The following is a 15348-nucleotide window of genomic DNA, read 5'->3' as shown; positions in this document are numbered from 1 at the left end:
TCTGAAGCGCTTAACAAGGCTTAATATACTAAAACAACGACCGGATAAAGCATCTTTCCTCACACATTTCTCTTGTAATAAACAGTATCTAACGCTAAAACAGTGACACCGTAATCCAATGAATTGAAAAATGGTTTTCTCTGCTCATTGTTTTAGTACATTAAGCCTCACTAAGTAGTTTACACACCCCTGTTAAACCCAAAGCTAAAGTGAATGAAATCAAATATTATTTGATTATTAGATCACTTTCAAATCTCTGACAATTATGGTCTGTTATGACACTTTTACAGATTTACATTTCTATTTAATAAATATGACATAAATCTGCCGTTATTTATTTTCAAATTCTGCCTTTAATTTAAAAAACGTTGATCTGAGAATAAAAACAAGGGGACGAATTTAACGTTTAACATTGGGGTTTTTTGGGCACGATTGCAGTTGTCTCCGGGCTCTGAAGAGGAAGAACATGAGGGTCCGGTGTGTGAGAAGCTGGGTCGAATACAGTTCAGCGTGGGCTACAGCTTCCAGGACTCCACACTTACCGTGAAGATCCTTAAAGGCCAGGATCTACCGGCAAAAGATTTCTCCGGGACCTCAGACCCGTTCGTTAAAATCTATCTGCTACCGGACAAGAAGCACAAACTGGAGACTAAGGTGAAGAGAAAGAACCTGAACCCTCACTGGAATGAAACGTTCCTGTTTGAAGGTAAAGAATACCTCTCTGTCTTCCAGTGGAATTATATTCAGCTTGACTGGCTAATATTACATACCATGCTGCTATTATTACCTCAATCTCAGTTTTTATCAAGCTATAATATTCTTGTGCATGTTGTCTTATGTGTACTGGGTCACCCAGTAGGTCTGAAATCAATATAGAACTCAAGCCCTTTGAATTATATAGGGTTCCTTCTGACATCTGTCACAGATATCCATGGCCAGGGGTCCAAATGAGCAAAAATCGCCTGTGCTTTCTGGGTGGGAGGGGCAATACTCTTCCTCGTTCAATCGGAGCGATGCTAGCCAGTCGCTGGGTGTCTGTGAGCTTATCTATGTGAAAGAGAGAAGTTGAGAAAGTGTGTGATAGCTAGGTAGTGGGTAGGAATTGTGAGCAAATTTGGAGAAAATGGGGTAAAGAAACGATGAGTTCATGCTATATTGTTTGTGATTACATGCCATTGTATATACAGATGTGTGACAAAGAAAAAATAAAACAAATACATTGGCTCTTGGAACTGTTTTGGGCCAGGGAGAAAAGGTCATGTCACTTCAGTACAAATTTATTTTGACTGATCATTTTTGTCCTGATGGGAGTGTTGAAAGTGTCCCCATCCTAAAATCACAGAGCTGTCAACCTTGATTCAAAAACTTGCTTTAATGGTTTACGTTATGCAACTTCTAGGTTTCCCGTATGAGAAGGTGGTCCAGCGTACTCTGTACCTGCAGGTGCTGGATTATGACCGATTCAGCAGGAACGACCCCATAGGCGAGGTGTCCATTCCCCTCAACAAGATCAATCTCGCACACACGGAGGCAGTCTGGAAAGAGCTGAAACCGTGCAGCGATGGCAGTGTGAGTCACAATCCAGCATTTCTGTGTGTGTGTGAATGCTGGTGAGCGCAATTCTATTTCTGCATTCGAAGAAGGGGAAGAAAATTGGACGGAATAGGATTGACTGCGCTCGAGGGGAATTAAAGATAATTGCTTAATCGTGTTTTGGCTCACAGGAGTATGTGGTGCTCTACGTTCGTCATGTAATAGGCATCAAGCTGCGACCCTGTCACCAATCTAAGCCCGCAAAGCATACACGCAAGCCATTAGCCCGTCCACTTATACACTTTCCAGGTTGTATTGGCCCACAGTCTGGATAGTATGCCTCATTCACGGCTGTGAAGAGCTGAGGTTAGTGTTAGTGTGTGTCTTCCTCCTTGTACCACTGAGGCGCAAAACATATCGACGCTGAAGCTGTGAGGAAAGCATTACACCCCCCCCAAACAACATTTCAATGAGATTCAAATCCAGGCTATGACTAGGCTGTTCCATAACCCTTCATTTCTTCTTTTTGAGCCATTCCTTGGTGGATTTTCTCATGTGCTTAGGATCATAATCCTGTTGAAAGGTACAGTTTCGGTTCAACTTCATTTTTTGGACAGATGACCTCACATTATCTTCAAGCACTCTTTGATATGAAACAGAATTCATAGTTGAGTCAATGAATGCAAGATGTCCAGTCCCTGAGGCAGCGAAGTAACCCCAACCATAACATTTCCACCACCGTGCTTCACAGTTGGTATGAGGTGCTTCTCCTGAAAAGCTGTCTTTGGTCACCGCCAAACATGTCTGCTGTTACTGTGGCCAAACAGCTCGATCTTTGATTCATCTGTTCAGAGCACATTATTCCAAAAGGCCTGGTCTGGTTCAACACCTTTTGTCTAAGGTAGCTGAGACTGTAAATGGTAGTGAAGAGTGAAAATATCACCATTTCAGATGTAGTACATCAGCCACACATCTCTGGATTCTCTTCAGTCCAGCATTCAGGTGTCTTTTCAACATGCACTAGCTTTCCAGCATAGATGCGAATGCAATTCTTTTTCTTAACAGAGTTATAGCTTATGTCAAAGAGCATTTCCATGATTAAATGTATTTTGGTTAATGTAATGCCGGATGGCTCAGCAGGTCTGCTGTCTGCTTCACAACTCCAGGGTACCTGGTTTGATCCTGAGCTCAGGCTACTCTCTGATCTGTTCTGCTTGTGTCTGTGTGGGTTTTCTCATTCTCTGGTTTCCTCCCAAAAACATACCGGTAAGTGGATTGGCTACTCTAAATTGTCTCCGTGTGTACATGGTGCCCTGCGATGGACGATCGTACCGTCCTGGGTGTATTCCCACCTCGCACCCCCTTCCGGATCCTTCCTGAAGATGAAATGAACCCATGGTTAGTCATGTCACTCGGCAAGACGATAGATTGCAAATGCAAAGGAATTATAAGCTAGAGGTTTTCCTCAGTTGTCTGCTATTGTTTTGTTTCTTTTTTCTCATTCAGAATTATGGGATTTAATTCTCTGTGATGTGTAGTCAGCTTTGATTGACATTATGTGTGGACCACAAGTCTCCTGCCTCCTTCTGAAACAGATGGCTAGTAATTTGCTTGTGTCTATGTGTGTCTGTGTGCGCGTCTGTGTGGTCTGTGTATGTATAGGGGAGTCGAGGTGACCTGTTGGTGTCACTGTGTTACAATCCCACGGCTAACACCATCACTGTGAACATCATAAAGGCACGCAATCTAAAAGCCATGGACATCGGCGGCACCTCAGGTAGGCCTGTGAACCTTACACCAGCTCGGTGTTGGTGTCAGCGAGGGTTTTGAGCACAATAAAATGGAATGTTATGTGATTGCAAGGAGCATGAAATCCAGCTTTAGAGATTAAATGACGTATATGACACTTTTAAAGTTTCATACTGGAAAATAATTTTTAGTGTTGACCTTTGACGATGCATTCATTTATATAAAATTGGACATTTCGAGTGAAACGTGTGTGTGTGTATTGTGTGCACTTTAGACCCCTACGTGAAAGTGTGGCTGATGCACAAAGACAAACGGGTGGAAAAGAAGAAGACCGTGGTAATGAAGAGGTGTCTGAACCCTGTTTTTAACGAGTCCTTTCCTTTCGACGTTCCCGCTCACGTGCTGAGAGAGACCACCATCGTCATCACAGTCATGGATAAGGACAGACTCAGTCGAAATGATGTCATAGGCAAGGTACAGGTGTAAGGTCCCACTCTCTCACGCACATGGTCCTGAATAATGGCCTAACATTTGAATGTGTAAAATATTTGTAAAATAAACCCCCAACCCCTTCCCTCCCTCCCCGGGGTCTTGGTAATACCATATTTGGCTGCAATTACAGCTGCACATCTGGATCCTGATATTTTTGCCCATTCACCTTGGAAAAGTTGCTGAAGCTCTTTCAGATTGGAAGGAGACTAGTGTTGAACAGCAGTTTTTACATCTTGCCACTGAGTTTAATATTATAAAACATTCAGATTCTTGGTTTTGGACCACTCTAATGTAGCTTTGGCAGTATGCTTAGGGTCGTTGTCCTGTTTGACTGTAACTCCGTCCAGAGGCTCAAGTCTCTTGCAGACTGGCACAACCTTTCTTCTACATTTGCCCTGTATTTGGCTTCAACCATCTTGCCCTTAACCTTGACTAATTTCCCTGTCCTTGCTGATGAAAAGCACCCTGATAGCATGATGCTACCGCCAACATGCTTCACTGTGTTAGCGATAGGGTGATGAGCAGTGTTTGGCTTCCATCAAACATAGTGCTTTGGGTTAAGGCCATAAATTTCCATTTGAATCATAAATCTCAAACCAGAGAGCCTTTATCTGTGTTTTCTATACGTTGTCCTGTAAACAGACCCTTTCAGCAGCTGTGCCGCAGTCTGAGACTTTTTTGTGATGTTTTCCTGAACTTGTTTTCATCATTTTGTTGTTCGTAACTGATGCTCTCTATCATTATTAAAAGAAAATGTTCTCCAAAAAAGTCATCCTGTCATTATAATGAAACTCCTCTTAAAGGATGCTAGTCGTAGAAGCACTGCGAGTGCGCCCAAGCTTTATAGTAGAATCTAACAGCACGTCAACAAAAGGGGTACTTTCTGAAATCTCTCTCTCTCTCTCTCTCTCTCTCTCTCTCTCTATCTCTTTCTCTCTCTCGATTGTTCAGATCTATCTGTCGTGGAAGAGTGGCCCCGCAGAGGTGAAACATTGGAAGGATATGATGGGTCATCCTCGCACTGCTGTTGCCCAGTGGCATGCCCTCAAAGCTTAGTGGACCCACCCAATAGCCCCGCCCCCAGATTAAACCCACACCCACGAGCCCTTGTTAATATGCACAAGCTTGAACACGGGTACCAAAAGCCATCCAACATTTGCCCCGTTTGTGTCCTTTCTTTTATGTGTGTCCACAGGTGGGACTCTCTTCTTCACTCTTCTTTATCTAGTTCTGACCTGTGATTTGCACCTGCTTAGATCCCCCTTTCCCATTTTTGCAAAAAAAAAAAAAAAAAGAAGAGGCTAAGCACTGCCAAGAAGATTGTAAAAGTCCTGTGTTACAGTATGTAATGGAAAGCAGGCTTGTCTTCCTCGAGATTATTTATTTTGACTGTTCAGTTGTCCGGGGAATAACCCAACGTCCAACCAGGATGATGGGGCTTCCAACCAGTGGAAAAAGATAAAAATCCTACCCTTCTACTGCCATGTTTTTGTATTCCTTCCTCCGTTCACCAAACCACCACCACCAAAGATCCACAAGGATCGCGTCACAGTGCAATACCTGATGGATGGAGAGATGGAACTCTTTACTTGAACCTCTTCACCATCTCTTGCCAGTTTTCCTGGCACCACGTGTAGAAACCCATTTTTGCTGGAATTCCTTGTCATCCGTTTGTACCGTGGGTGCCGTGATGTGACAAAAAAAAAGAGTTGTTGTTTAAAAAAAAAAACAGACTGACTTTTTTTTTGTTTTGTTTTTGTTTTTTGGCTGGGCATTTGCAGACCTAATTCGTTTGCATTTTGGTTTGAATCAAAAAATGCTGGTAACTATTTGGTCAAGATACAGATGAAGGTTACGCGAATGGAAACTGAAGAGTGCTGAAATTCTCTTTGTGTCTACAAAATGAATTGCCAGTTGCAGCTCAATTTTTCATGTATTACAATTGTGTATGCATTACACATGTATGATGCATTACACTATTCCCAAGGTTAAAAGGTCAGTAGGACATGTTCCTGAATCAATATTCCTTTGATGTTCCTGGATCAACACTGTGTGCTCCTTCCACCCATTTCCAACTCCCAAGCTGGTTAAAACCTTCCTCCAGAAACACAAATTCTTACCAAAATCTGAAATTCTTAACAGTATTGATTATGCACCTCTTTCTTTATTCATTTCAGTGAGGACTATTAGGGTTTACAATTTTATATATATATATATATATTTTGCTCAACATGCAGAGCTGTACAATGGGTTTTCCCTTCTCTCTGGAAACCGACTGGTGCGTCTGGACGAACTCTTCAGGTGGCTCAGTAACGGGAGGAATGACATTGGGTGGTGAAAAGAGAGGGTTGTTGGTCCCGGAACAATGAAACGTTCATTCGGGAACGTCTCCTACATAAAAAAACATTCAGCTCATGCAACGTAGCATGGGCACAGTGCGACTGGAACAGACAGTGTCATAACATTGTGCATACGATAGCATCTACTGACGCGCTTTTGCACCCGAGCACCCAACCTGACAGGACAGAGGAATCATCTATGTCTGAAATGACCAAAAGAACCACATGATGAAGGTGTGCAAGCGCCCTTGGTGCAAATACAGTCAAAAAAGATGTGAAACATTCCAATAATATATTAAACAGGGAGGAAATGAGAAGCGTTCTCATTGTTGATTTGACGTCAGTTAAAATGCTTCCACGGCAGAGTGGGTTGTTATATGGTCAGTGGCAGTTATGTGTGTGTGTGTGTGTGTGTGTGTGTGTGTGTGTGTGAGAGAGAGAGAGAGACATTAGACCAGTAGAAATGCACTATTATTAGAAGCTGCAAACCTGATGCAGTGTGTGTGCTGCGTCAACCGTGTTATTTTCGTAACCCGATCACTGCCAATGTTAAACTTCTTAGTAGAGTTTATTTTTTAAGAGCCAAAGTAATATATCTCACACGTGCTGAGCAAAGAATGAGCTTGGAAGGAAAGTAGCAGTTGAGAATACCATGTACCTTGTGTGTGAATGTTGTAATTAATCCAGTCTTTGTTCTAATGTCTGACTAACATATGTAATAGAGTGTGTGTGTGTAACAGGGGCAAACCGATTCAGGTGGAACTCAGCTCATTAATGCAGCTTAAATGAGATTAAGCCTTTATAAGCACTCATAGAAAGCTTATTTTACACCACTATAGTTTACTGTATTTTCTGGATTGTAACACTTTGGGATTGAAATCATGGCATTCCTTCCTGAGAAATGCTAAGTTTGCTAGCCGTGGGCTGGGCTAACCATGCTAACTGAAGTACCTGAGCACTTTACTTAAAAAACAAACAAACAGAAAAGCACTGTAATATGTAACTAGATAAGAATAGTGCCATATACATGACAGAAATGTTCCTGCTCCTGGTCTCGTGGGTCTATATCTTGTAACGGAAGGTTACGATACACACCAAACCAGGCACTAAGGTTAGCTTGACGCTAGCATAGCATCAAAAATCTCACAGGGGTGCTAGCGCAATTTAGCTTTATGCTGTCATTGGACATTTATGAAGGGATTTCTGGGATGTGTGTGACACTCGAGAGAGATTTATTGTCCAGGAAGTACAGTTGCTTTTTAAATAGATAAATATAAGCTTAGTGGAAAAGTGTGTGTGTGTGTGTGTGTGTGTGTGTGTGTGGCCTGAGGGGCTCTCATGTTTGCTCTCAAGTTTTGGGTTCTCTATTTACGGCACCTTTGAAAAGTGTTAGTCTCTACAGTAGGCATGAGCTAACATTGTGATCTCTCACACTTTATATTTTATTTTTATTATTTAAAAAAAAAATAATAATAATGATAATAATAATAATAATCACTAGATTATCTACTAGAGTTGTAGATTCTGCCTCCCACCCCTAATAGAAACCAACAATAAAAACCATGACAGAAATTCTAATGGTTTCTACTACAAATACCATTACAAACCCTCAGCCAACCATTAAAACCATAACCATTACTGGTCCTTAATGGTATCCACTAGACATAACATTCCACCAATATAAGGCAACAAATTTCCAGTAGAGACCCACAGTGACCATTTAAAATCAATGAAATTCCCATTAAAACCTTTACACATTCTATGAGGGTTTCTATTGTTTTTTTGTGTGTTTCCATCAGGGATGAATGCGATAGACTTCTTCTTGGAAGCTTGAAAGGATGTATGATGTCTGATTATTGGCACAAGCCTACTGTAGAGGTGGTTGAGAAACAAGCTACTGGTGTAATTTTCTTAAAAGTAAAGTGAACTTGATTAACGTGTCACGAAGCAAAAGATGGGTAGTAAAGGAACAGTTAGGCCAAAAATGGCATGTATGCAGTCCTCCCCCGCCCCAGTACAGTCCAGCGGCATAAACATCTTTAACGTTCAATATTATCTTCTTTAAGTTTATGCTGAAGGTGCTAAAAATCTTTTCCATAAACACATCATCTACCAGTGTCAGATTACTTTTATCTGTGTGACATATTTCAGTTAAATAAATGAGTTTTTAAGTATAAGTTAATTATATTGTTATATCCAGCTTTCTGGTAAAAATCTCACCTTCAAACCTTGGTTTCAGCTCCATTGCAAAGATGAGGTTATTATTCTTAGATAGCAGTTATGTCTCAATGAAGATCTGGTTGCGCTTTATTATTTCTTATCTGCATTAGCCTTGTAGCTCCCCCTTGTCTCACTCTGCTCGACTACACTTGGTGTTTATTATATCGAGCAGAACGAATTTCAGACCGTATTTGTGGCAGTGAACCATTTCATATAAGCAATATTAACACGGAGATATTGTGAATCCTGTCAAGTAAATAAGAAAGAACGAGGTAAATCATTCACACCAATGTACAGCTGTAATCTCACACACACACACACAGTGTGTCTGGAGTATCTGTAACTGTGACATATTCTGACTAGAGGTATCAGACAGGAAGGGTGAGAGACATCAGGCGTGAGAATCTCTGGCAGAAATCTCTTGATTTTTTTTATCCTTCTCGGGCATAACGAGCTGTGACAAGTGCGACCTTCGTCGTACACGGAGGGAGAGCTAAGCGTGTTAAGGACAAATCCAGACTGAAGTGAAAGTAAGGGCATGGTAGGGATGAGCTGTCACAGGGATTTTGTTTTGTTTTTTGGGTTGTTCTTTTTTTTTTTTAGAAATGTGTAAAAGAAAACCAACAAACCGTCGAGGCCAAAGGTTTGCATGTACGAAGGCTCATTTTTCCACAACTCCACACATTTCATGTAATCATAAAGTATCTGCTTTATTTCCGTAATTTCAAAACGAGCTAAGAGACAGTTTTTTTTGTGTGTGTGAGAGTGTTTTTGGTGTCATTGCTTGAACCTTGAATCAAACTCTTGTTGAATCCTTCCACAAGCTTCTCACAGTACTGTTCTGGAATGTTCTCCCATTCCTCCCGACAGAACTGGCGAACAGGTTTGTGGGCTTCTTGACTCAGACACGCTTTTTCAGCTCAGTCCACTAATCCGCTCTGGGATTCGGGTCAGGGCTTTGTGATGGCCGCTCCCACTAGCCATTTTGTTACAACTTTAGAGGTCTGCTTAGGATCATTGTCCTGATAGGAAATCCAACCCTGATGCAGTTTCTTCAGTATTTCATCTGTTTTCTGAAGTGCATCAGTCCCTTTTCCAGTAAAACACCCCCACAGCATGATGCTGCCACCCCTTTGCTTCACAGTGAGAATGGAGCTCTTCAGATTAAAAACCTTGAGGTTGACCTTTTCCCGCCGTACACAGCGCTTCAATACAGCTACAGGTGCTCTCAGAGTTAACTCCTTATCATTACAAATGTCCAATCAGGAAGGAGGAACCTTCCAGATTGTTTAAACAGATGGTGAACTTGCTGTATTTAAACCTCTGACCCAATGGAATTCTTATGTAATATCTTTCGCCTAGGTATACTGTACGTAACTTTTAGCCTCAGCTGTATAAGGTTCTGAACTTTATTTCAAACCAATATTTAGGATTGTGCCAAAAAAAAATGCTCATGGTTTCTCATCCTATATTTATTCAAACTCTGAGTTCACATGAGCAAGATTTTAGCCAAGGCACTGTTAGTTTTGTAATGAAACCCAGAAGATGAGATGAGTGCTGAAATTTATTAAAGTACTGCAAATCTCTTGTTGAATAAGACTCTGCATTGTGAACTTACACAGGAAACGAATAGTCCACTTCCTAGTGTAAGCTCAGGGTGAGGCGGGTGTCGTACAGTAGGTACTACATTGGGAGTTCATAACACATGCATTAGCATTTACAGAGTAATGAATGAATAATTATCCCATATTCAGCACCTTGCTGTGGCCCTCAGTTTAGTGTTCAGAAAGGAATTTGAAGCCTGTACACAATTACTGGCTTGTAACACTGACACTATGAAGCATCGTTAGCAATAATGTGCTCAAGCATCACATAATTGTGAACATCCTAACATATGATTATTTTATAAGCGAACCTCATGTAATAATTACAGAGAAGGTGTTCTGTAACGTGCTTGTTGTAATACTGTATGTTCTAGCAACGGGCCATGAGAGAGCGTGTTTTACAATGTATTTTATTACGGGTAACATCAGACAAAAATAAAAACATCTGATCAGATAAAACCGCTGTAATGCATGCTGCTTTTATAAAACAGTGATGAAAAGAACACGAGCGAACCCTGTGCTTAATAAATCATTTAAATCATTATGAATATTATTCTCAATAAACAGTTTCTCCGCCTCGCAGTGTAACAGTAAGCGCTGGCTCCTAAGAAACATGCAGTAACAGCCGAAGATGAAGGTATTTTATATCTGAAATGCAATGTTTATCGGTCATTTTATATCATTTGCATAGTAATTACTAACTCACAGGGAATTGTATACCGGACAGTTCACGTAATTGAAAGCCTAGTAATAAACAAAGCTGTTATATAACTATTGAAAATGTCTGATTGATATGAGGAGTCTTGGACACATTTATTATTATTAGCATTTTTTTTTTGGAAAGAGCCTTTGAGATCATTGTAAAACATTCTGTAGGTAAAGCTGTTTCGTCAAGTTTTCTGCTGTGGGGAAGTCTTCAGGATTTTGTCAATAATATGACACGATGCATTTTGCTTTAATCGTTAAAAACAGTCATTCTTGGTAAATGCTATGGTATAAGAGGAATAAAGTGCTTTGGGCGATGCTACTCGAGGAAAAGGATCAACTTCAGGGTGCTAATGGGTGCCTTGTCTTTTTATTATTGATTATTCCTGTAACAGCACACCCTGTTGGGCTTTATTCCTTACATATCACAGTACCCATTCTTATACACGTATTATAAAGTGGTTATGTAGGTCACCTTCAAATAAAATGTTGCCTTCAAGTCATAGAGGAAGGCTTTAAAATGGCTTAAAAAGGGTGTGTGTGTGTGTATGTATATATATGTATGTATATATATATATATATATATATATATATATATATATATATATATATATATATATATATATATATAAAATATGAATGTGAAATTGGATGTGTGGGGTGTTGGATAGATAAGCAAGAGTTCATACCTAAAACTTAGTCTGGAGTAAAAAGTGCAGTGCATACTTCTCTCACATGTGGCGAGAGCTCTGATCTGTTTGTTGGGCCTATTTATTTATTTATTTATTTATTTATTTATTTATTGACTTCAACTTTTGTATTTCAGAGTTTCATTTTGAGACCTTTTTAATATTTTAAAGCTACTTTTGGTGTTGTGACCTTCCTGGAAATGAACCCAGCCAGCATTTGAACAGGTTTTTGTCACATATCTGACTTTGATGACATTTAACAGGAGAACTATAAGATATTGACGGACATGGCTTTGGCCATGCTGTAGAACCTGTGTGTGTGTGTGTGTGTGTGTGTGTACAGATTGCAGTAGTGTTAATGTTGTGTGTTTGGATAATGAATCCCACCCTCTCTCGTACTTCCCTTGATCACACGTACAGTATGTGATGTGCACAATATAATTTTACATGTTGATTTATTTTGGCATAAATGTACAGTGTATATAGGTATAAATGTATATATAAAAAGACGAAACACACAAAAGGCCTCTTGTCTTTATTGAGCTCACTTTTAAACCTTTGGAGTTTAGATGTGTGTGTGTGTATATATATATATATATATATATATATATATATATATATATATATATATATATATATATATGTATGTATGTATATGTGTATGTGTATATATATATATATATATATATATATATATATATATATATATATATATATATATATATATATATATATATATATACATATATGTATGTATGTATGTATGTATGTATGAATGAACCCACACAGGATAGTATCTGGTGAGTAGTACTTACTGTACTGAAACTATTTTACTGGCCGAGTAGCAGAGACAAATAATGTGTTTTCATGCTTGGTCCATTTTGGTGCTCCAAGTGGTCTCACATTCATGACTCAGCATTTTGTTTTATTTTTTTTTCGTCTTTGAACACAACACACGAACTCGGACCCCTGTGAAATGATCCACTAGCGAACCGTGCTCAGACCACCTTGAGAGTGATCTCAGTCTGCTTCACAATTTTGCTTTATGGATAAAGAAGTTGAGAGTTGCTGTAGATACATAGCTTCAGTTGTATGTCACGTAACGGTTTTACGTGGGGTCGTTTGGTCCCACAACAAGGTCAGCATGGTTAGGTATTCAGGCTTTCTCTTTCAGTCTGTGTTTAAGGATTTGTACCTTATTTAATTTGTAAAAGGGTACAAGCGTCATACTAGCAGTCTGCTTTAACAGATCTACAACAGATCCTCCTACTCTTTTAAACGACTACAAGAGCTCTGAACTTTCTGAAGTTTGTTTAGTTGGCTCCATTCAGAGCCTTTTTTTTTTTTTTAATAAAGGCTTCCTCAAGGTTGCAAGGTCTTGAGCAAAAAGAATGTTGTGAACACAGACATAAAAAGGATTATGGGAATCACAGAGAGGAAGCAGAAGTGTAGTAGAACTGAAGATAGCAGGGCAAAGGACGAATTGTGTGGTTGTAACAGAACACACACACCAAGTACGCTGGAGAATGTCAGGAACATGTCAGAAGAAAAGTGGGTGAGAGAAGTGGGTGTCGGCTAAGCCGAGCTCCACATGTAAGCATGGGTTAGTGGAATGCACACCATGTGAATGGCAGAGAGTCATGGTGTGCAAAATCCTAGATCTGAGCTAAAGTGATGGGTCAAAAGTGAAAATAACCTTGGTAGGATGGAGAAGATATTTCATATTGCCCTAACATGACTAACAATATCAGAAATAAGCTCTTTACACAGAAAATATAAAAACCCTGTCTTAAAGGGAGACTTTTGCAAAATACCAATAGTGTCTGAAAACTGCATTTTCCAAAACAGGCCCATACCCAAAACAGGCCCAGAACAGGGCTTGATCCAAAACAGGGCCAGACCCAGAACAGAGCCATACCCAAAACAGGGCCAGAACAGGGCTTGATCAAAAACAGGGTTTGACCCGAAACAGGGTGAGACACAGAACAGGATTAGACCTAGAACAGGGCCAGACCCAAAACAGGCCCAGGCCCTTGTATTGGTTCGTCCACCCCCTGATGTGTTAGCTACTGCTATTGTCACATCACAAACATTACGTCACTTTGACTTCCATTAAATGCCACGCTAGATTCAAATCTGTAATATTTCACGAGATTCGTTAGAGGATTCGTGTCATTTTTAAAGAACATTGTTGATTTGGGGCAATGCTTATAAATATTTAAAAGAATAAGCTACAGTACTTGTAAAGATGTCACAGTTTTGGGTTGGAAGGGATCTGTCGGACTGCGCTTCACGCAAGTGGATTAGTGAAGAAGAAGGGAAAAAAAAGCTTAGTCGTGTGACGCAGCATTTCCACAGAGACAGATGGTGTAGAGGTCAGAGTGATCACACAGCACGATTTCTGCTATTTAAAGCCACGTCTCACCTGCAAGCCAGGTATCACACGTCACTCCCCACTGAGGAGAAAAAACAAGGCTGATTTGGGTGTAGTTGTGTAAAGGATATTTAGTGACCTTAGTATTAGAAGCTTCTATCTCCTATTCAAGCTTCATAATTTGTCAATTCCAAAGCACAAAGAGGTTAAAAGTAGTGGTTTAATCATGGGTTAAACTGGGATTTAGGGGTGGGAGGCACACTATTTATGGATTCCAATAATATTGGAAGACTAGAGTTCAAATGACGATGTTATATGGAGTTGTTTTCTTTGTCACTATGTTATTATTTTTAGATTTTTTTTTTTATCATGGTATACCATCATACTCGTATATCATTACATCCCTTTGTTATTGTGAAAGATTCGTTAACATTCAGGGGTACCATGGTGGCTGTACCATTAAGACTTGACACAAGCGACCAGCAGGTTGTGAATTGTTGGGCGCTTTATCTGTTGTACATGGATTTAATTGGCTTTAATGAAAGGATAAATGTATTATCATGTATGTAGCATCATACTGCATGAATTTATTTATTTTATTCGTGGCAGGCTTTCAGCAGCGCTGTAATGCTCTCTGGTGGAGGCACTATAGTCCTGCAAGTTCAACATAAAGGAAAGTGATTAGTGAGGCAAGATGTTATTCTTCTCTGGCAGGAAATTAATGTAATTATTTTTGTAATGTCAGTACTAAAAGTTGCCAAACCTCTTGTTTGCTCATTAGGGATAAAAAATAAAATCACTGAGGTGTATATATAAAAAATGATGGGACTATGAGTCATTGCCAGAGAGGGAAGAGGTTTTACAAAGTAAACACTGATTCCGAAACAATTCAAATTCACTCCGTGGAAACATGTTCTCAGAAAATCATATGGTATAAAACGTGAGAGAATAAGAATTTTAAAAAAAGCAATGATTGAAGAATGAATGAAAGAAAATGGATAAAAAGTCCAGACATCACACCTCAAAATATCCAAAATATCACACACAATCATCACATGGTGCAGGTGATAAATTAAAACCTTTTTGATGTAAAATGTGTGTGAATATCACAGCTTTTGGTGAGAGAATGTGTTTGACCCCAAGCTGGACTTAATGTGTGCTCTAACTCCAAATTCATCACAACCTGAGAAGAAATATTTCTGTTTTTCAAAGAATTATTGCCTCTGGCTAAAGGTTCAGTTGAAGCAGGTGTTCTGATTTGCTCGGCTATATCTCACAGTCACCTTGTGTTGATTTGTTGAAGTGTTGACAGTGGGCAGGGCATGAACTCACAAATCGCAGTCAAGTGGTTATTGTCTCAATGTCTAATAAAAGAGAAAACACATGAAAAACCAGAAATGCTGCAATAAGTAAAAAAAAAAACATCAGAAATGGTTTCCAAAAAAGTGGAAATGTTTTAGAAGGACACTTCACTTTTATTCTAAATAACTAGTAAAAGGTAAGGAGCTCTTTTAATGGTTTTGTTTATATCAGCTTGACGTGCTATACCATGACGTGCTCCATGGATCAGAGTGCGATCTGATAAAAATCTGGGTGTGTTGGTGTGTATTTATTACCTGTCCACAGTTACTGCCCTTTGCCCT

The 15348-nt window shown here is 39.6% G+C and overlaps 1 protein-coding gene across 1 annotated transcript in view; it reads left to right on the top strand.

The window, feature by feature from the left end:
* Positions 1-11188, top strand: part of syt7b (synaptotagmin VIIb) — a 91367-nt gene extending 80179 nt beyond the window's left edge. Inside the window, exons 8-12 of the mRNA XM_047158254.2 lie at positions 439-706; positions 1400-1569; positions 3196-3310; positions 3557-3756; positions 4726-11188. Coding sequence (XP_047014210.1) covers positions 439-706; positions 1400-1569; positions 3196-3310; positions 3557-3756; positions 4726-4830 — 858 coding nt within the window. The 3' untranslated portion in view covers positions 4831-11188. The remainder of the gene's footprint in view (positions 1-438; positions 707-1399; positions 1570-3195; positions 3311-3556; positions 3757-4725) is intronic.
* The last annotated feature ends 4160 nt before the right edge of the window (positions 11189-15348 follow it).

Source organism: Ictalurus punctatus, chromosome 10 (genome assembly GCF_001660625.3).
Source record: "Ictalurus punctatus breed USDA103 chromosome 10, Coco_2.0, whole genome shotgun sequence".
NCBI classification, from domain to species: Eukaryota; Metazoa; Chordata; class Actinopteri; order Siluriformes; family Ictaluridae; genus Ictalurus; species Ictalurus punctatus.
Note: the sequence above shows the minus strand (reverse complement) of the source record. Positions and strands in the feature narration are given on the sequence as shown.